Raw genomic sequence first — 21,945 nt, 5'->3', positions numbered from 1 at the left:
AAGGCACTGTGGTATTGGCAAAAGGACAAATACATACCAATGCAACAAACTAAAAATTCTAGAAATAGACCCACATAAATATGGTCAGCTGATTTTTGACAAAGATGTAAAGATAATTCAATGAAGAAAGAACAGCCGTTTCAACAAAAGGTGCTGGAACAACTGGACTTCCATATGCAAAAAAAAAAAAAAAACCTAGACTAACATTTCATATATATATATATAAAAATTAACTCAAAATATATGATAAACCTAAATTAATATGTAAAACTATAAAACTCTTTGACTTAGGAGAAAATATTCATGATCTTTTGTTAGTCAAAGAGCTTTCAGATAGGACACAAAAAACACCATCTATAAAAGAAAAAATGGATACATTTTTCTCAAAATTTAAAACTTCTGCTCTGCAAAAAACACTCTTAAGAGAATAAAAAGTTCTTTCCTTTTGTCACTGCAGCAGCAGCTGTATGTCCAAGCTTGAGAAGAGACCGGCCTCTAAGAATCTCCACTGTAGCAAAAAGATAGTCTGGCTGGACCCTAGCAAGACCAACAAAATCGCCAATGCCGACACCTGCCAGCAGATTTGAAAGCTGATCAAAGATGGGCTGATAATCCCAAGCCCCTGACTGTCCTTTCCTGGGCTTCATGCAGGAAAAGCACCTTGACCTGCTAGGAGGGCAGGAATATGGGCATAAGTAAGTGAAAGGATACTGTCAATGCTCAAGTGCCAAAGAAGTTACCCTAGATGGGGAGGATGCAAATTCTGCATCAGCAGCTCAGAAGATACTGGGAATCTAAGAAGACTGGCCACCACATGTATCACAGCCTATACCTGAAGGTGAAAGAGAACGTGTTCAAAAATACATGGATTCTTATGGAACACATGCACAAGTTGAGGTCTAAGACCAAGGAAGCATACAAATGTATTCACCTCCAGTCCAAGAAGATTCATCAAGGATCTGTCCAAGGAGGTAGAGACAAAGAAAAAAAGCGCCCCCCACCCTCCTTGTCTGTACACAGTGGCCTCAGCAATTATATAGACCAATCACTCAAATAAAACAAGTCTCTTTTTTTGCCTTAAGAGACAGAGGGAGAGAGAATGAAAAGACAAGCCACGGATTGGGAGAAAATATTTACAAATCATATATCAGACAAAGGACTTGTATCTAACTCTCAAAACTTAAAAGTAAGAAAATAAACAATGCAATTTTTAAATGGGCAGTTTATTTTATTTTATTTTATTATTTTATTTTATTTTGAGACGGAGTCTCGCTCTGTCGCCCAGGCTGGAGTGCAGTGGCCGGATCTCAGCTCACTGCAAGCTCCGCCTCCCAGGTTTACGCCATTCTCCTGCCTCAGCCTCCTAAGTAGCTGGGACTACAGGCGCCCGCCACCTCACCCGGCTAGTTTTTTGTATTTTTTAGTAGAGACGGGGTTTCACCGTTTTAGCCAGGATGATCTCGATCTCCTGACCTCGTGATCCGCCCGTCTCGGCCTCCCAAAGTGCTGGGATTACAGGCTTGAGCCACCGCGCCTGGCCAATGGGCAGTTTAAAACAAAACTCTGCAGTTTAAAAAAATAAAAACAATCCAATTATAAAATGGGCAAAAGATATAAACAGATATTTTTCCAAAGAGGAGATTTAGGTGACAAATAAGCACGTGAAAAGATGTCCAACATCCGTAGCCATTGGGGAAATGCAAATTAAAGTCACACTATTTCACTACACACCTATTAGAACAGCTAAAATAGGTGCGGAATGAACAGCTAAAATAACAAGTCATGGTAACACCAAGTGGTGACAGGTGTGCAGAGAAGCTGGCTCTCTCCTACATTCCTGATGGGAATGTAAATGGTACAGACACTCACATACACTTACTCTATGATCCAGCAATCACACCCTTGGGCATTTATCCCAGAAAAATGAAAACTTATGTTCATTCAAAAATCTGTTCTTGAATGTTCCTATTAGCCCTATTTATAATAGCAAAATACTGGAAACAACTCAAATGTCCCTTAATGAGTGAATGGTTGAAAAAGCTCTGGAACATCCATATAAAGCAATATCACTCTGCAATAAAAGGATATGAACTATCGAGGCATGCAGCAACCTTGATGAATGTCAAGGGCATTATGCTTAGTGAAAAAAAACTCCATCTCAAAAGGTTATGTGCTGTATTATTCCATTCCTATAACATTCTCTAAATGACAAAACTATAGAAATGAGAGAACAAATTAGTAGTAACCAAGAGAAAGAAATGGAGATGGGGGAGGCAACAGACACAAATACAAAAAAGTAGCATAAGGGAGTTCTTTGGCGGTGAGGGAACAGTTGTGTATCTTGATTGTGGTGGTGGTTACACAAATCTATACATAGGATAAAACTGCACAAAACTAAACACAACACACACACCACACACACACACACACACACACACAAATGGATACAAGGTTTTGGGGTTTTTTTAATGCCAAAAACTGAACGAGGTCTGTAATCGAGTTGACTGTAATGTACCAATGTCAATTTTCTCATTTGGATGTTTGTATTAGTTTGCTAGGGCTGCCACACCAAGTACCACAGACTGGGTAGCTTAAACCAACAAAATTATTTTCTCTGCCAGGTGCGGTGGTTCGCGCCTGTAATCCCAACACTTTGGGAGGCTAAGGAGAGGGGATCCCCTGAGGTCAGGAGTTGGAGACCAGCCTGGCCAATCAACATGGTGAAACCCCGTCTCTACTAAAAATATAAAAATTAGCCAGGCATGTTGGCAGGCACCTGTAATGCCAGCTACTTGGGAGGCTGAGGCAGGAGAATTGCTTGAACCCAGGAGGCGGAGGTTGCAGTGAGCTGAAATTGCGCCACTGTACTCCACTCTTGGTGACAGAGCAAGACTCTGTCTTGGAGAAAAAAAAAAAAATATTTCCTCACAATCTTGGAGTCTGGAAGTCCAAGGTCAGCAGATTTTATTCCTCCTGAAGCCTCGCTCCTTGGCTTGTAGATGGATGTCTTCTCTCTGTGTCCTCATATGGTCTTCCCTCTGTGTGTATCTGTGTCCAAATCTTTTTTTTTCTTTTTTTCCAAACAGGGCCTCTCTTTGTCACCCAGGCTAGAGTGCAGTGGCTCAAGCAATACTCCCACTTCAGCCTCCCAAAGTGCTGGCATTACAGGCATCAGCTAATGTACCCGACCTCCTCTTCTTATAAGAACACCAGTCATATTGGAGGGACCATCCGTTTGACCTCATTTGACCTTAATTACATCTTGAAAGACCCTATCACCACATACATTCTGAGGAAGTTGGGGTTAGGACTACAACATATGAATTTGGGAGGAAGATGATTAGAGCCATACGATATTGTACTGAGCTATATGTCACCACTGGGGGAATAGTTAAACGCGCATGGATCTCTTTGTACTGTGTGAACAACTTCTTGTGAACCTATAATTATTTCAAATAAAAAGTTGGCCAGGCCGGGCGCGGTGGCTCACGCCTGTAATCCCAGCACTTTGGGAGGCCGAGGCGGGCGGATCACAAGGTCAGGAGATCGAGACCACGGTGAAACCCCGTCTTTACTAAAAATACAAAAAATTAGCCGGGCGCGGTTGTGGGCGCCTGTAGTCCCAGCTACTCGGGAGGCTGAGGCAGGAGAATGGCGTGAACCCGGGAGGCGGAGCTTGCAGTGAGCCGAGATCGCGCCACTGCACTCCAGCCTGGGCGACAGAGCGAGACTCCGTCTCAAAAAAAAAAAAAAAAAAAAAAAAAAAAAAAAAAAAGTTGGCCAGGTGTGGTTTCTCATCTGTGTAATCCCAGCACTTTGTGGGGCTGAGGTGGGCCAATCACTTGAGGTCAGGAGTTTGAGACTGGGCTGGCCAATATGGTGAAATCCTGTCTCTACCAAAAAATACAAAAATTAGCCAGGCTTGGTGGCGCATGCCTGTAGTCCCAGCTATTCGGGAGGCTGAGGTGGGAGGATGTCTTGAACCCGGGAGGGAGAGGTTGCAGTGAGCCAAGACCACACCACTGCTGTTCAGCCTGGACAACAGAGACTCTGTCTCAAAAAAAAAAAAAAAAAAAAAAAAGTCCAGGCACAGTGGCTCACACCTGTAATCCCAGCACTTTGGGAAGCCAAGGTGGGCAGATCACCTGAGGTCGGGAGTTCAAGACCAGCCTGACCAACATGGAGAAACCCTGTCTCTACTAAAAATGTAAAATTAGCCAGGCATAGTGGCGCATACCTGTAATCCCAGCTACTGGGGAGGCTGAGGCAGGAGAATCGCTTGAACCCGGAAGGCGGAGGTTGCAGTGAGCCAAGATTGCACCATTGCATTCCAGCCTGGGCAACAAGATTGAAATCAGTCTCAAAAAAAAAAAAAAAAAAGTTAAACAATGGGGAAAAGATGTAAAGACATTACATCAAAGAATATATATGAATGGTAACTAAGCACATGAAAAGACATTCAGCATCATTAGTCATTAAGGGAAATGTAAATTAAAACCAAAATGAGAAATCATTACATGCCTATTCTGATAACTAAAATTAAAAATAATACCTAATGCTGATGAGAATGCAGAGCAACAAGAACTCTCATAATTGCTTGTGGGAATTCAAAATAATACAGCCGCTCAGGAACAGTTTCTTGTAGTTACACATACACTTATCACATGACCCAGCAATCCTACCTCTAGGTATTTATCCTAAAAAATGAAAAGTATGGCCGGGCGTGGTGGCTCAAGCCTGTAATCCCAGCACTTTGGGAGGCCGAGATGGGCGGATCAGGAGGTCAGGAGATGGAGACCATCCTGGCTAACACGGTGAAACCCCGTCTCTACTAAAAAATACAAAAAACTAGCCGGGCGGCCTGGCGCGGTGGCTCAAGCCTGTAATCCCAGCACTTTGGAAGGCCAAGACGGGCGGATCACGAGGTCAGGAGATCGAGACCATCCTGGCTGACACGGTGAAACCCCGTCTCTACTAAAAAATACAAAAAAAAAAAAACTAGCCGGGCGAGGTGGCGGGCGCCTGTAGTCCCAGCTACTCGGGAGGCTGAGGCAGGAGAATGGCGTGAACCCGGGAGGCGGAGCTTGCAGTGAGCCAAGATCACGCCACTGCACTCCAGCCTGGGCGGCAGAGCGAGACTCTGTCTCAAAAACAAAACAAAACAAACAAACAAACAAAAAAAACTAGCCAGGCGAGGTGGCGGGCGCCTGTAGTCCCAGCTACTCGGGAGGCTGAGGCAGGAGAATGGCGTGAACCCGGGAGGCGGAGCTTGCAGTGAGCTGAGATCCGGCCACTGCACTCCAGCCCGGGCGACTCCATCTCAAAAAAAAATAAATAAATAAAAATAAAAAGTATATTCACACAAAAACCTGTACATGTTCACGGCAGCATTATTCATAATGGCCAAAACAACGTAAATGTCCTTCAATGGGTAAATAGGTCCACAAGATGGGATACTGCTCAGAGATAAAAGGGACAAATGATTGATACACGCCACAACATGGATGACTCTGAAATGCATGATGCTAACTGAAAGAACCTAGACTCGATAGATTGCATACTTTATGATTCCACTTACATCACACTCTGGGAAGGGCAAAACTATAGCCACTTCAGCTCTCTTTTGGTTCCTGTTTGCATAGTTTTTTTTTCCATCTCACCTTCAACCTATTTGTGTCTTCGAATCTGAAGCATGTCTGTTGAAAATAACAAATAGATTTCATTTTTTCTTTTTCTTTTTCAGACAGAATCTCACTTTGTCCCCCAGTCTTGAGTGCAGTGGTACAATCTCAGCTCACTGCAGCCCCGATCTCCCGGGTTCAAGCGATCCTCCTGCCTCAGTCCCCCAAGTAGCTGGGACTACTGGCATGCACCACCATCCCCAGTTAATTTTTGTATCTTTAGTAGAGACAGGGTTTCACCACGTTGCCCATGCTGGTCTCGAACTCCGCTCACCTTGGCCTCCCAAAGTGCTAGGATTTCAGGCGTGAGTCACCGTGCCTAGCCAACAAATAGTTGAGTCATATTTTTTAATCCATTATGTCAGTCTCTGCTGTATAATTAGAGGGCTGGTTTGCTTGTTGTTTGTTTGTTTGTTTTTGAGACAGAGTCTCGCTCTGTTGCCAGGCTGGATGGAGTACAGTGGTGCCATCTTGGCTCACTGCAACCTCCGCCTTCCGGGTTCAAGCAATTCTCTTGCCTCAGACTCCTGAGTAGCTGGGACTACAGGTGCGTGCCACCACGCCCAGCTAATTTTTGTGTTTTTAGTACAGACGGGGTTTCACCATATTGGCCAGGATAGTCTCAATCTCTTGACCTCATGATTCGCCTGCCTCGGCTTCCCAAAGTGCTGGGATCGCAGGCGTGAGCCACCATGCCTGGACAAGGGTTAACCCACTTACATTTAAACTGATGAGGTAAGATTTACATCTGCCATTTTGCTGTTTGTTTTCTGTCTTTTTTTTTTTATTCTTCTTCTTCCATTGCTGCCCTTCTGTGTTAAATAAATATTTTCCACTGTATCATTTTAATTCCCCTGTTCTTCCTTTCCTATATATTTTTTCAGTTGTTGTTTTCTTGGTGGTTGTGCTGGGGATTACAATAACATCTTAACTTTTAACATCTAGGTTGGATTAATGCCAACTTAATTTCAATTAATACCAACATAACTTAATTTCAATTAGTTTTCTCCCATTTAGTTCCATTTCTTCCCGCCCCTTTGTGCTTTTTATTTTTTTTATTTTATTTTTTTATTTTATTTTATTTTTTTTTTTTGAGACGGAGTCTCGCTCTGCCGCCCTGGCTGGAGTGCAGTGGCCGGATCTCAGCTCACTGCAAGCTCCGCCTCCCGGGTTCACGCCATTCTCCTGCCTCAGCCTCCCGAGTAGTTGGGACTACAGGCGCCCGCCACCGCGCCCGGCTAGTTTTTTGTATTTTTTAGTAGAGACGGGGTTTCACCGTGTTAGCCAGGATGGTCTCGATCTCCTGACCTCGTGATCCGCCCGTCTCGGCCTCCCAAAGTGCTGGGATTACAGGCTTGAGCCACCGCGCCCGGCCTTGTGCTTTTTATTTTTTTATTTTTTTTGAGACGGAGTCTCACTCTGTCGCCCAGGCTGGAGTGCAGTGGCCGGATCTCAGCTCACTGCAAGCTCCGCCTTCCGAGTTTACGCCATTCTCCTGCATCAGCCTCCCAAGTAGCTGGGACTACAGGCGCCTGCCACCACGCCCGGCTGGTTTTTTGTATTTTTTTAGTAGAGACGGGGTTTCACCGTGTTAGCCAGGATGGTCTCGATCTCCTGACCTCGTGATCCACCCGTCTTGGCCTCCCAAAGTGCTGGGATTACAGGTGTGAGCCACCTCACCTAGCCCAAAGTGGCGTGATCACAGCTCACTGCAAACTCCACCTTCCGGGTTCAAGCGATTCTTCTGCCTCAGCCTCCGAGTAGCTGGGACTACAGACACATGCCACCACACCTGGCTAATTTTGTATTTTTAGTAGAGACAAGGTTTCACCATGTTGGCCAGGATGGTTTCAATCTCCTGACCTTGTGATCCGCCCGCCTCGGCCTCCCCAAGTGCTGGGATTACAGGTGTGAGCCACCGTGCCCAGCTGAAAATTGATAATTTTTAAAAATACATAACATGTTCACACAAAGCTGAACATATATATTTTTTTTTATTTTTTTGAGGAGGAGTTTTGTTCTTGATGCCCAGGCTGGAGTGCAATGGCATGATCTCAGCTCACTGCAACCTCTGCCTCCTTGGTTCAACCTCCTACCTCAGCCTCCCAAGTAGCTGGGATTATAGGCACCCACCACCATGCCTAGCTTTTTTTTTTTTTTTTTTTTTTTTGTATTTTTAGTAGAGACGGAGTTTCACCACGTTGGTTAGGTTGGTTGGTCTCGAACTCCTGACCTCAGGTGATCTGCTCACTTCAGCATCCCAAAGTGCTGGTATTACAAGCTTGAGCCACCACACCTGGCGTGAACATATATTTTTAAGTGAACACCCATGTACTCTCACCCAGGTAGTGGAAAAACATATTGTGAGCATTCCAGAAGCTCCCTATGTTCTTCTCCCTGAATGTTGCCTCATTGCTCCCCCATAGCATCAATCACAATTCTAAATTTTATGGTAATCACGTCCTTGCTCTTTTTTATTTATTTATTTTTGTTTGTTTATTTGTTTCTTTGTTTTTGAGACAGGATCTCACTCTGTTGGCCAGGATGGGATGCAGTGGTGTAATTCCGGCTCGCTACAGCTTCAACCTCCTGGGTACAAGTGATCCTCCTGCCTCAGCCCCTCAAGTAAGTTGAACCACAGGCACCCGCCACCACAACCAACTAATTTTTGAATTTTGATTTTTAGAGACCAGGTCTCACTGTGTTGCGCAGGCTGGTCTTGAACTCTTGCGCTCATGCAATCTTCTCGCCTTGGCCTCCCTCACTGCTAGGATTACAGATGTGCGCCACTATGCCCAGCTGTTCTTTATCTTTTTATCATTCATGCATCACTAAAAAATATAATTCTTTTCCTTTTGCATTTTGCTTATTTACTCAGAATTGTTTTTGCAAGAGTCATCTATGTTGTGTGTACTAGTTTACTTATTTTCATTCTTGTATAATTCAATTGCATAAATGTACCATATTTTATTCTTCATTCTTTTCTCCTTTTTTTTTTTTTTTTTTTTGAGACAGGGTCTCACTGTGTTGCCCAGGCTGGAGTGCAGTGGCGTGATCACTTCTCACTGCACCCTCAACCTCCTGCTGGGCTTGTGATCCTCCCAGCTCCTCCTCCCACGCAGCTAGGGCCACAGGTAGGTGCCTCCATGCCTGGCTAATATTTGTATTTTTTGTAGAGATAGCATTTTTTCATGTTCCCCACACTGATCTTGAACTCCTGAGCTCAGTCCACCCACCTCAGCCTCCTGAAGTGCTGGGATTAAAAGTGTGAGCCACCATACCTGGCCTCTTCATTCTATTTTTAGTGGACATTTGGATTTGTTCCAATTTGAATCTCTTTCAAACAAAACTGCTATGAGCATTCATGTACATGTATCTTTTATACATGTGCAAGAGTTTCTCTATGGTATACATTATATATCTAAGAATTGGGCATATGTGTCTTCAATGTTACTAGATTATGCTGAAGTGTTCTCCATCTTCTCATACCATATATGTCAAATGGAATGCAAGAGCAAATACCTCTAACGACATGTGGTACAGACACAGGTTAAGGGTTTACTGGAGGAAACTTCCAGGCAAAGAGTTGAAAAAAATGTATATGATCCCCCAAATTCCCTTTATCCAAAAGGAAGCTTGCTTAGGTCAGGCAGGGCTAAACTCACTGCTGAAAGAGTTCCAGCAGAGTGAACCTCTTCTCATGACACTCTACATATTTTTGAAGGCAAGAGAGAGCGGGGCCACCTGGAAAACTAGCAACAACCCATGGAAATTTCTGGCCATAGAAATGTCTTAGCTGTAAATGAGGAGAATCCAGAGCTTGGACATCACTTGGCGAGCTCACATGCCATTTCAGTCATGCTGAACTGTTTCTCTTGTGAAACGCATGTTCACATCTTTTACCCATTATTATACTGGGTTATTTATTCTTCTTGGGGTTTGTCAAGATTCATGTACCTGTGAATTGGTGTATTTCATCAGCTCTGAAAATTCTGATAGTGTCTCTTCAAAAATTGCTCTTGGACTGGGCATGGTGGCTCACGCCTGTAATGCCAGCACTTTAGGAGGCCGCGGTGGGAGGATCCCTTGAACTCAGGATTTCAAGACTAGCCTGGGAAACATGGCAAAACACTGTCTCTACAAAAAATGCAAAAATTAGCTGGGCATGGTGGTACATGCCTGCAGTCCCAACTATTTGGGAGGCTGAGGTGGAAGGATCACTTGAGTCCAGGAGGTTGAGGCTGCATGCAATGGGCAGTGATCACACCACTGGACTCCATCCTGTGTGACAGAGCAAGACTCTGTCTCAAAAAAAAAAAAAAAAAATTGCTCTTGAGTTTGGTGGTGGCTAATGCCTGTAATCTCAACACTTTGAGAGGCTGAAGCAGGAAGACCACTTGAACCCAGGAGTTTGAGACCAGCCTGTGCAACATAGCGAGACCCCATCTCTACAAAAAGTACAAAACTTAGCTGGGCATGGTGGTGCATGCCTGCAGACCCAGCTACTCAGGAGGGTGAGGTGGGAGGATGCTTGAGTCCAGGAGGTCCAGGTTGCAGTGAGCTTTGATGACTGCACTCTGGGTGACAGAGTGAGACCCTGTCTCAAAAAAAAAAAAAAAAAAAAAAAGCTGCCTTTCACCATTCTTCCTCTCTTCACTTGTCAGTTTTTCTTCCATGTCTGTTACCATCTCTTCAATATCTTTTATCTCTTCCCACATTTTCCTCTATATCTCTCTGTCCATTTCCCAGAAAGGATATTCTCTAATTCTCTCTTTAACTGCCTAACCCACTATTATACACACCCATTCAGTTTTTAGTTTAGGTTATTATATTTTTATTTGTAGAAATTGTTAGGTTATATAGATATAGATATATAGATATAAATACAGATACATATTTTTTGAGACAGGAGTCTCGCTCTGTCACCCAGGCTGACTTGCAAACTCCACCTCCAGGGTTCAAGCAATTATCCTGCCTCAGCCTCATGAGTAGCTTGGATTACAGGCACCTGCCACCACACCTGGTTAATTTTTGTATTTTTAGTAGAGACTGGGTTTCACCATGTTAGCCAGGCTGGTCTCGAACTCCTGACCTCAGGTGATCTGCCTGCCTCAACCTCCCAAAGTGCTGAGATTACAGGCGCAAGCCACAGCGCCTGACCCAAATAGCTCATTTTAATGCTTTTTTTTTTCCCCTAATCTGAGGAGGCATCTTGTATGACTTTTATTTTACAAAATGTGAACATAGTTATTTTATAATCTGTAACTGGTGAATCAAATTTATTAAATTTTTGTAGGTCTAGATCTCCTATTTGTTACTGCTGCCTCATTTCCTTGATTTTTGATGTGATGTTTATTGTACTTAAAAAATTATTTGTATGACAATTAACAAGTTGACTGATGTAAAATTCTTGGTTCATTTTAAAAATTATGTGTCAGGAGGGAACTGAATCACCTCAGCATGAACAAACAGCATTTTTCTTTTAAACAGTAAAAAAAAAAAAAAAAAAAATTATGTGTCACATGTAACAGACTGACCAATATAAAATTTTCTGTTCATTTTACAAACAGTATTCCCTAAAGTTGTCCAATACTGTGATCCTACTCATGGGTATTCTACAATATTTCAGATGATACAGGCTGACCAGCCAGGCACGGTGGCTCACGCCTGTAATCCCAGCACTTTGGGAAGCCGATGTGGGCAAGATCACCTGAGGTCAGGGGTTCAGCCTGGCCAACATGGTGAAACCCTGTATCCACTAAAAATACAAAAATTAGCTGGGCGTGGCAGCACACACCTGTAATCCCAGCTACTCTGGAGGCTGAGAAAGGAGAATTGCCTGAACCCGGGAGGTGGAGGTTGCAGTGAGCTGAGATTATGCCACTGCGCTCCAGCCTAGGTGACAGAGCTAGACTCTCTCGGAAAAAGAAAAAAGAAGAGAAAGAAGAGAAAGAAAGAGAGAGAGAGAGAGAGAGGGAAAAAAGAAAGAAAAGAAAGGAGAGGAGAGGAAAGGAAAGGAAGAAAGAAAGAGAGAGAGAGAAGGAAGGAAGGAAGGAAGGAAGGAAGGAAGGAAGGAAGGAAGGAAGGAAGGAAGGAAGGAAGGAAGGAAGGAAGGAAGGAAGGAGAGAACGAAAGAAAGAAAGAAAGAAAGAAAGAAAGAAAGAAAGAAAGAAAGAAAGAAAGAAAGAAAGAAAGAAAGAAAGAAAGAAAGAAAGAGAGACTGGCCCATTTAACATCTTCATTTTAACCTTTCTTTGGCTTGACTTCCTATAATGTAGAGGCTGGAAAGCTAAAACCTAAATATCCCAGCTTCTTTTCTATCTGGCATTCCTCGTGTAACCTAGGTCCTGTCAAACAGATGCACTGGCCCTAGACTTGACGCTAAGAATGGGCAAAAGGAGGTGGCAACCACATTCAGGGAGATCAGATTTTCTGGCAGTCACGGTAATGGAGCTGTATGGTTTCTTTGGTACAAATATGAAATGTTCTGGCATTTAGTCCCCAGTATCTTAGCTGCCAAATATAAAGCAATGTTGAAAATGATTATTTCTCTAGGAATATTCCCATGACATACATGGTTGGGGACTCCCTATTGCCTTTGTTGACATTGACTATAACATTTCTGGTTATGGAGCATCCAAGTCTGGTTTCCGGCCTTCCTGGAGAGTGTGTGACCTTCCTAAGACCCTTTAATCAATCCCTTTCTGCTTATTTAGAATGCTATTTAGAGTGGATTCTATCATCTACACTTAATAAGTCATATCCAGTGAAACCAAAATAGAATCCAAGCAACTGTAGAACAAACTCAAGAGTACAGTAACAAGGAATCCTAGACAAAAAAGCAGGCAAAGTTAAACTATGATGTTAGATGTGAGGATAGTGGTTACCCTTGACAGACGGGGGTATTGACTGGAAGGGTACACATGGGGAGAATTTTGGAGTACTGGTAGTATTGGAGATTTTTAAACCTGGGTTATGGGTGCCTGAGTGTGCTCTGTCTGTGTACATTTATGTGGCTGTGAACGTATATGCACTTTTCATTATATATGATAAACTTCAATGAATTAAAAATCTGTTTTTGAAAAATGACACTCTATAAGTGGAGGTAAGGAAAAAAGGTGCAGGGAAATTTGGCACTAGATCCTTCATGGTGATTAATGGATACTCACTATGTGTGCGAGAGACAGAGACACAGACATCTCAAGAAACAGTGCGAGAGCCAAGTAGTAGGCAGAACTTACATGGCAAAAGGCTGCGTGATGTCTTTATGCCGGATTTTGCCTATTAGTATTTGCCCCATTCCTGTCCCTGGAAGCTCTACTCTGAATGACAAGGGAGTTGGGAGGCTACATTTTGTAGGCTTCCTTGCCAGCTGAGTTACTATTAGACTTTGTCAGTGGACTTCATAGGTCAGGGACTAGAAAGTGGGAGGAAATGAGAAATGATCCTGTTTCTGGCTCTAGCCATGGCAGGTGATTGCTTGTGGTTGCAAGTAGTCACAAGTGATTACAAGCTCCAGCACCATCAGCAAATACAGGTTATAAACACCAGACCAAGGGTGCTATCCTGATTTCTGGGTAAAATTCCCTTCCTTTTTTTCATCCAGCTCTTTTTTATTTTATTGCCACCCAGGTTGGAGTACAATGGTGCCATCATGGCTCACTGCTGCCTCTGCAGCCTCCACCTCCCGGGCTCCAGTGATCCTCCCACCTCAGCCTCCCTCAGCCATGCGCCACTACACCTGGCTATGTTTCTTGTTTTTTATTTTTGTAGAGGTGGGGTCTTGCTATGTTATCCAGGCTGGTCTCAAACTCCTGGGCTCAAGCAATCCTCCCACCTCAGCCTCCCAAAGTGCTGGGATTATAGGCGTGAGCCACCACACCCGGCCTCATTCAGCTCTTCCAACACCTTCCTATCCAATTTCCAGCATTAAATTTCCCTCCACATTAAATGCCTAGAATGGGTCGTTTACCTGGCAAGACACAGACTGATACACAACTTCCCCTTCAGTCTGATAGAAACTCATCAAAGCCTATCAGCTATGAATAGTCTGAGAATGGCTGAAGCAAATTCAAATGTTCTCAGCTGACCCACCTTTGGCCGACCCTCCTCCTTGGAGCCATCCCTATCCATACTCCACACCCTGCCCAACTCCCGCCTGAACTTCTAGAGCCACTACCTCTACTGCATCCTTCACTGCCGAGTCCTGTTGATCTGCAGTGCTGTATTTCACGTGTGCAGCTCCCCTGCACTCCCACGGCACCGGGCCTCCACCCTAGCATGCCTCATAATATACTGAACTGTCCTTTCCCTTGACTAGGAGCCCCAGGAGTTTGAGTGCAGGCACTGCTGATCCTGATTCCTTGCACACCTGGCAATGAGCAGGCGCTTACAGAATGCCTGGCAGCACCGTAATGGTACCTGTAGCAGAAGCTGATCAGCAGAAATGAGTTGCTCTGCCAGGTCCTTGGTTCAAGAAGAGCCCAGGTGGGATCCTCTTTTCACACAATGTGTCCAGAAGCCAATGGATGAGAGTGTGCAAGTGTGCAGAATAGGAACTGAGGCCCATCCCAGGGGGAGGACCTGGGGCATAGAGACAACACGAAGATGAGCTAAGGTGCCCGGTAGCTTTAATGAGCACCTTTTCCTCACTTTGTCCCTCCCTCTCTACTCTTCCCCTTCCCGTCTTGACAGGTCCAGCCTGCCCTAGGGCTCTTAAACCGCAGGTATCAATCCTTCTGTCCCCTTAGCCGCTCCAGGCGCCTGCGAAGGTCTGGGGGCACCTTGGCCCCAGCTGCCAGCAGCTCGCGCAGTCTCTGTTTGGGAGTCTTGGTGAGCACGAAATTGCAGGGGAAGGGGCCCTCTTCAAAGGTGACCCGACAGTTCCGTGTCACTGAATGGTAGCCCTCGGCACTGGCAGTCACCATGTAGTCCCCTGGGGTCAGCAGACGCCAATAATCCCCGCCCCACGCTGAGGAGAGTGAAGGACATGATCAGGACCCAATCAATGATCCTTTGCTTCTTCCTGGGCCTCCAGCCCTCCAGCCCCTTCCCTTGCCCTCCCAGTCAAACACACCCGTTGTCACATCATGGTTAATCCCATCCACGGCAATGACAGCATCAGCAATCCCAAGCTCCGTGTCCTTGTCCCGCACCACTCCTGCAATGCCCATGCGCACCTGTGTGGGAAAAGGTTATCAGAGCCCTTCCCCTTCTGCAGGAGAACGTGACATTTAGTTAACTTGCTGGCTCTGTTGCCCTGCAAACCTGATCAAAGTGGTAGGCCTACTATGTGCCTAGGTGACAATACTTCTGGGAAAAAAAAAAGAAATCTTGATTGATAAATCACATCTGGACTAAGAAAACGATAAATACCTGGTAAGAAGGCTTATCTATCCTTAGGCTTTCCCAGGTTATTAGGCTTGTCTTTGGTAGAAGCTTTGGAAGCTCTGCTTATGGAGCCATTACAAGGGTTATGAGCTCCATGGAACATGAAGCTTCTATGCCAGGACAGCTCCTGCACCTGCCTCACATGAGTCTCTCCTGAGGACAGCTCTGGGGCAGCGCCATGGACCACCACCTAGACTGCAATGGAGGCTCCTCCCACCGGCTCTAACACGGTGCCACGCTGCCAGCCAACTGCACTTCCTGTCCCGTGTGCTTCCAAGACAATCTGATACCAAGCATGGCCCATGGCATCTTGTGAGTCTGAATGCTCAGCTGGACCTTAGAACAACCCCTGGTAGGAGCTGTAGGCTAAATGGACAGCAGGGGTGATTCAGGCAGGCTGGGGACTGGGACGCAGAGCCGACCTGCTCCAGGTAGGTGAGGAGGGCGTCTTTGTTGTTCTCCCACTCCTGGGGCAGTTCATTCTCATGAGGGAACTTGTCACAGGACAGCTCCACAGTGACCTCAAAGCAGTTGGTGTGTAGGTAGCTGAAGTCATTCATGCCTAAGGGTACCACAGACACTGGTGCCTAAGCAGGCAGGATGCAGTCCCATCTTCCCGCTACCCTCCCTTCTCTGAGGGACACTTCAGGGTGGGAACTGATGCCAGCACTGTACGCAACCGCAGGCTGTCTTATCCGGGCAGGGGCTACGGGGCCAGGGCTAACTCCACCCTCAGGCACATACTCCCGGGGACTGTGTGCCAGTCAGCCCCGTTGATGATGTTGCCGTGCACGGAGAAGTCCTGGCTGTGGCAGGGTCGGCGGCTGGTGTCCTGCATGGCCAGATTACTGCCAGCATAGACAGTGCTGAGCCAGCGAAACACAGCATCATCTGGTGTGGGTGTGAGTTCGCGGGCAGCCCACGGGGTGCGAGTCATGTCGAATGGGTAGGACACCACGAGCTCCCCGCCGTGGAGGTTGGCACTTAGCACAAAGGGGATCCGCTTCATCCACTTGATTACTGCCCGTGTTTCAGGAGCCACCTGGATGGGGCAGGTCAGGAGGGGCAGGAGACAGAGACAAGGTCCACCCCCCACAGCCCTCCACTGCTGCCTTAAGAATACTCACGGTGGCATTGGGCAGGGTGTAGTAAGTAGGCAATGGGAGGTGATGGTTGGGGACGATGTGGGGCACCTTCCCATCGTCCTGTGCTTCCCACAGTGGTGTGTTGAGGTCAGCAAAATTATGGTTAAGGTCAATGCTCTGGTTGTTCCAGCGGCCCTCGGCCCAGCCCACCAGCTCTGAGCCCTGCCAGGGAAGGGGCTTGCTCAAGCCGAGCAGGTCCAGGCACCAGGGCAGAAGGACAGAGTGACCCTCGTGCTGGGTGGCCTACCCGGTGGTAGGCAATCTCATAGCCATCAGGGTTCATGGAGGGCAGCAGGTGAATGCGCATCTCAGTGAGCAGCCGGGTCACCCGTGGGTTCCCTCGCAGGAACTCATGGCACAGGAACTGCATCAGGAAAAGAAGCAGCTCCCGCCCCAGGGCCTCATTCCCATGCATGCCGGCCACGTAGCGTACCTCAGGCTCCCCTGGGGACACATGGGGGCTTGCATCGGGCTCATGCCTGGGGCCCTGCCCTGTGCCTACCTCTCCCCACTCCCCTTGCCAGTACCCAGCTCATGCTCCCCAGGCTGGTCCGACATTTCCATCACATACAGCTTCAGGCCCTGGTAGCTCTTCCCGATGCTGTAGATGCGGGTGATGTTGGGGCATTGCTCGTGGACCTGCTTCATCAGCTGGCGGGCACAGTGTAGCATGGCATGAGGCATGGGAGGGGTACGCCCAGAGCAGATCACGTGTGCCATGGAAAGACTTAAAAAGTCAGCGAGGGCACAGAGGGGGCATCCCATCATGGCACAGGAGGGGAGCGGCAGCAGAGCCGGGAGGAAGGGGCAGGACAGGGGAGGCACCATAATAAGGGAAAGTGGGACAGAGCTTAGGGGTCCACAGGAGAGAAGGTTGAGACATCAGGAGGCGGCGGGGGCAAACAAGCACAGTCACAGCAGGTTATGCCCCGGTGGGAAGGGGACATGAGATGGGTGGGTCCTCCTTCCCAGGTCATAGGGGTTATATCTGACCTTCCTCATGGCCTTGTAATTGTGATGCCGAAAGTCTAGAGGGTCAGAGGATCCCGGTGCAGAGGCCTCAAGGAATAGGTCATTGGGGTCTGGTGGAGGTTGAGTTTATGGTAAAGGGTATGTCCACAGTGAAGGATGCACCCTGCATCCAGGCCCTGCCCAACCAGCCCTGGCCTGACTGCCCACCTGAGACTGGGCAGGCCAGGATCTCTGCCCGGAGGCAAGGTGTGCCTCCCTGGAGCCAGGTCTGGGGCAGCAGGCGAATGAAGCGGGCCACCTGGGGCTCCGGCAGGAGGTTCAGCACTGGAGTTTCTGGGTCTGAATTGGCAGGAAATACCTGGGGGCAGCCAAGTTCTCTGTTGTGGCTGCTCAAACCCCAGAAGCCTGACCCAGGACCCAGGGAACGAGCTCAGGCCTCCAAGCTCACTGTCTCCCCACCTTAGTGGGCTCAGCTAGAGACTTGTACTGTGCATCACAGACCCCGGCCCACAGCCCCTGCCAATGGGCAGCCCTAGGCAGCTCTGCTCTCTGGGTTGGACACAGTTCATTAGACCAGTTTGGCCACGTGACTCAGGGGAAACCAATCCTAGAGCTGGCCAGGACTCCACATTGTAGCCTGGGGTAAAAAGAGGTCCATGAGACACGGAAGTCAGAACCACGAGGAGGCAAGAAGTGATGTGGACGAGTGGCCCTGCGCCAGAAGGGGCATGCCAGGAGGAAGCTGTACCATGAAGTAGCACCCACCCTGTGGTGGCATTATCTGGGGAGGATGTGGGCATGTCCTAAAGCAGCTGGCTCCCAATGGTGCCTGCTGTGTGCCACCCTCCTGACAACAAGCCCCACCCTCCTGGAAGCCCAAGCAGGCATCTATTCCTTGTCCTCAGAGGAGCCTCAGCCTAGCCTGGACTGGGTGCCCAACTCCCAGGATGGAGGGTCCAGTCACAGTGGGGCCACTCACCGCATCCATCCCACTGCTGTGGTTCCTACTTCCCCACCAGGTCCGACTGTCATTGCTAAACTGGACCTTGTATGATGTGACCCAGTCATACCTGGCAGGAGAGGTGGAGAGAGATCATCAGTGCCCCCAGGACTCCCACCCCAGTCCTTCTGTGACCTCCTGACCTAGGGTTAGTCTGCCTCACCTCCAGACAGAGTTCCTGCCCTGTGTGATAACACCCGAGAAGCGGGTGGGGTGCCCAGCATCCACCTGAAACCACGGATCAGTGTCCTGCTCCTCAGCACACCAGGCTCCATCATATAGATCGCCATCCTCCAGGCCTGACTACAGACACAGGACATGGTGGTCAGGCTCAGGTGGACAGAGTGGGGCAGGCCAGGACAGACAGGAGGCAGCAGAGACGCTCCCAGGGGCTGCCTTCCCTACCCTGAGACCATGACACTGAGCCAGGATTACTGACCTGAATGTTGAGCCGTCCTCGGTGTGGTCCAAGACCAAAGGACTGGCTGCTGGATGCCTCAAGCCGGCTATCTGAAACTCGCAGGGACTCTAGACCCAAAGGAGGACAGCCTGGGGCGGGGATAGAGCAGTGAGACAGGACCAGAGGGAGGGTAGCCAGGGAAGATGGGAAGCTGAGCCTAAGCTTGCTCCTGTGCTAGGCAAGCAAGGGGCATGCTGGTGCCCATGAGACCAAGAGCTGTGTTGGTAAAGTGCCCTAGGGGCTGCAAGTCTGGGCTGGGCCCCTGGAGAGGAAGTACCTGTTTCTTGTTTCTCAGCGGGGTTGAGGGTCCCTGCTGGAGTGGGGGTCACAAGGGGCCTGGCAGTCACCAGGGGGGTGGGGCGAGTTAGCTTCTTCCGCTTCTTCATAATGACCTTTTTCTTCTTGATGATTCGAATCCGGACATGCTGTTCTGAGGTCCCTTGGGGTCCGAGAGGCACAGCATGGGGAAAGGAAGAATGGTGAAACCCCGGATGGAAAGATCCGCCAGCCCAAGAAGACATGAGAGCCCACAGCAGGCCACACGGCCAGGATCTAACAGCCTTCACATGACATCAAAGGCCTGCAATCTGACCCCAACCTGCCTCTCCAGTCACTTCCTTGGCTCCTCCTTCTCCTCCCTGATGTGACTACATGCTTGGCCAGCCTCCCTCTGAACCTCTAATCCAATGGAGAGCTGCACCCAGCCTCTAGAAACTGTTTGGTTGCTCCAAAGAGCTGAGTCTGCCAGTTTACCTCCAGGTCTCTGCACTAGCTATCCCCTCCCCTGTAATGCTACCCCTCGCCTCTGATTTTTTTCACCTAATTCCCATTCTTCGTTTGCATCTCAGCCCAGATGCCTTTCCAAGGAGGCTTTCTTAGCTCCAGACTCAGCATCGTGCCCCAAAACCCCTGTGCCGCTTCCATTGTTGTGTCTGCCCTCTGGGTTCAGACGGCCTGTCCTGGAATCCATGTCTGCCTGGGTGCTGAGGTTTTCAGGGCTGGGCCTGCCCACCTGCCCACCAGCCTGCCCGCCTGCCCTTCAGCACAAGGCTCTGCACAGGGCAGGCGTTGGGGGTACCCATCGAAGCTCCACAGCTGCCTCCAGAACAGGCTGCTCATTTCTACATCTGGTGCCCCTGTGCCTTTGCCCGCCGCTTCCTTCTCCGTCTGTCTGTCGGTCTGTCTGTCGGTCTGTCTGTCGGTCTGTCTGTCGGTCTGTCTGTCGGTCTGTCTCTCTCTCTCTCTCTCTCTCTCTCTCTCTCTCTCCAGACTCTCCTGACATCACCCTTCAAGGCCCACTTCCACTTGTCTCCTCTAGAAGCCCCTGAGTGCCATCCGCTTGCGCTCCTCCACTCCTATTCCACATCTGGAAAGCTGGGAAGTCAGGCTGCCTTCCTCTCCGGCTCTGCCCCATCCTCCCGGCAGCCTCAGCGAGGGGCTCTCCCTTCTTTCCTTTTGTTCTTTCTCTCCAGCCCTCGCCTTCAAACTTTCTCCTACACAGTCTTGCTCTACACCTTGAGAGCTTTTATCCCTCTGTCTCCCCTCCTGCCGGTTCTGGCCTGTTTCGTCTTTGGTGAAAAGGGAAGTTTTGGGGCTTGGAAGAGGCAGCATCCCACTGGCGCCTGTCCTGGGACTGCTGACTAGGTCTGGCAGGGAACCGGGGCTGCCGAGTCAGCAGCCATTGCTCCCAGCAGGGAGTTGAGGGAGTGTGAGTGTGAGTGTGTGTGTGCACTGTTAGTGTGAGTGTGTATGTGTGTGTTCGCAAGCGCGTGCGTGTATGCGTGTGTGAATGTGCATGTTAATGTGCATGTGAGTGTGAGTGCGCGTGTGGGTGCGAGTATGCGTGTGGGATGAGTGTGAGTGTACGTGTGTGGGGGTGTGAGTGTGCGTGTGCCCGCGTATGTTAGGGAAGGGTCGCCCGACGGGGCAGGGGAGCCGGGCAGTCGGCTTGCGGGGGAGCGGACCCGCGGTCGTGGAACTCACCGTTAGCCGTCTCCGCGGGCAGCTGTGCCAGGCTGCTGTTCCGGGCCGGGATCGAGCCTGGGACCTTGGTGGTCGCGGGCTGTGCGAGGTCCAGCACCGAGTTCCTGGGCGCCCCCAGAGCCGGGCCGACGGCCGGCGCGAAGGCGGCCAGGGCGAGCAGGAGCCCCCACATGGCGGGGATTCAGTGGAAGGGGCGCGCGGGCCGCGGCGGGTGGTGGGTCGGTCTCTTCCTGCCGAATGCGCCGAGCCCCCCGCCCCTTCCTGCCCCCCGCCCCTCCGCAGCCTCCTGCCCGCCCACAGCCCGCTGCCCGCCTCGGACCTCCGAGAGGAGGAGAGGGCCGGGAGGAGCGAGCGGGGCTGACCTCCAAGGGGCCGCCCCAGGTCTCGGGACCGCCGACTCTGCCCTTCCTCTCGGCCGTCTGGGGCTAACCAGCCTCACTGGCGCGCTGCGCCTTTACAGTCTACAAAGCCACACTGAAGAAACCAAAGATCACCTGGTGGCCATCAAGCCGACTAATAGGAGGCAAAGCCCCTTATCTGAGGAATTCAGCATGACACTTCTCTATTGTCTAAAGCCACATCTGGTGCCAAGCTTCCTTCCCAAGAATTTATAAGTAACTGGAATGTCTGTACATTTCCGTAATGCGTGCACGTTAAGACCCATTGTGCAACCTTTGCTGACATCAAGGCACCAAAATATAGACAAATGTAACCATTTACCATGACCTAAGTGACTAATGTGGTCCAAATTACCCTGCAGTTCCCCGCAGGGAGCTCAGTCCTCTCTTGCTGAAGCGCCCACTGCGCTCTGCTGCAGCGTCCTTTCCATTTAATAAAACTTTCCTTTTTAGACCTATGCTGTTGTTGATAAGTTATTTTACCACCCGGGAGCCAACCACTCCCCGGTTCCGGAGCTCTGACACCTCGCCTGGCATCTTGGTGGCCCATACGGGGACTTCACTGGGATTTCCCTCTTCCTTTTTCTCTGTTTCCTTCCACGGTCTGATTCTTTACTCTTTGGGGAACTGACGGTCCCCGCGGACGCAGCTCTTCGGTGGGATCCTGAAGCCCTAGAGAAGGGATACCTGGCTGTCCTTGCCCTTAGGGATGAGGGACTGGCTAGGGCTCTTTTCTGTTTTCGGTCTGCCAGTGAACCAGCTTGAGTTCTCAGCTTGGCAATTGACAGTTTCTGGCCAAGGGCCATCCCCCAGTGTTACCCCAAGGCCAAGACGAAAGAGCTATTGCCTGTCAAAGTGGCAAGGCACTTTCATTTTAACACTCCATAAGCCTTGTCCTGGAAGCGGTTGATCTCAA

At 48.9% G+C, this 21,945-nt stretch overlaps 1 protein-coding gene across 1 annotated transcript; it reads right to left on the bottom strand.

The window, feature by feature from the left end:
• Window positions 1-14,294: 14,294 nt before the first annotated feature.
• Window positions 14,295-20,872, bottom strand: CPXM1 (carboxypeptidase X, M14 family member 1). The gene is made up of 14 exons (XM_005568507.4): window positions 20,632-20,872; window positions 18,926-19,087; window positions 18,628-18,737; window positions 18,352-18,491; window positions 18,168-18,258; window positions 17,396-17,546; window positions 17,210-17,298; window positions 16,744-16,867; window positions 16,464-16,660; window positions 16,199-16,378; window positions 15,816-16,113; window positions 15,494-15,633; window positions 14,758-14,860; window positions 14,295-14,652 (listed from the first exon to the last, which is right to left on the bottom strand). Exons 1-14 carry the CDS (start codon window positions 20,801-20,803, stop codon window positions 14,411-14,413), a joined length of 2,199 nt encoding a protein of 732 aa, XP_005568564.3. The 5' UTR covers window positions 20,804-20,872; the 3' UTR covers window positions 14,295-14,410.
• Between the last annotated feature and the right edge of the window lie 1,073 nt (window positions 20,873-21,945).

The sequence above is a fragment of the Macaca fascicularis genome, chromosome 10, assembly GCF_037993035.2.
Source record: "Macaca fascicularis isolate 582-1 chromosome 10, T2T-MFA8v1.1".
Lineage (NCBI taxonomy): Eukaryota > Metazoa > Chordata > Mammalia > Primates > Cercopithecidae > Macaca > Macaca fascicularis.
Note: the sequence above shows the minus strand (reverse complement) of the source record. Positions and strands in the feature narration are given on the sequence as shown.

What these genes read in the sequence shown, in the direction of transcription:
- CPXM1 (XM_005568507.4), bottom strand. Translation starts at nt 20,803, where the DNA reads ATGTGGGGGCTCCTGCTCGCCCTGGCCGCCTTCGCGCCGGCCGTCGGC. An exon ending in GGCAGGAACTCTGTCTGGAG is followed by an intron (nt 18,259 to 18,351) that starts GTGAGGCAGACT and finishes CTCTCCTGCCAG; the next exon opens with GTATGACTGGGTCACATCAT. An exon ending in GCCTGGGGAGCATGAGCTGG is followed by an intron (nt 16,661 to 16,743) that starts GTACTGGCAAGG and finishes ATGTGTCCCCAG; the next exon opens with GGGAGCCTGAGGTACGCTAC.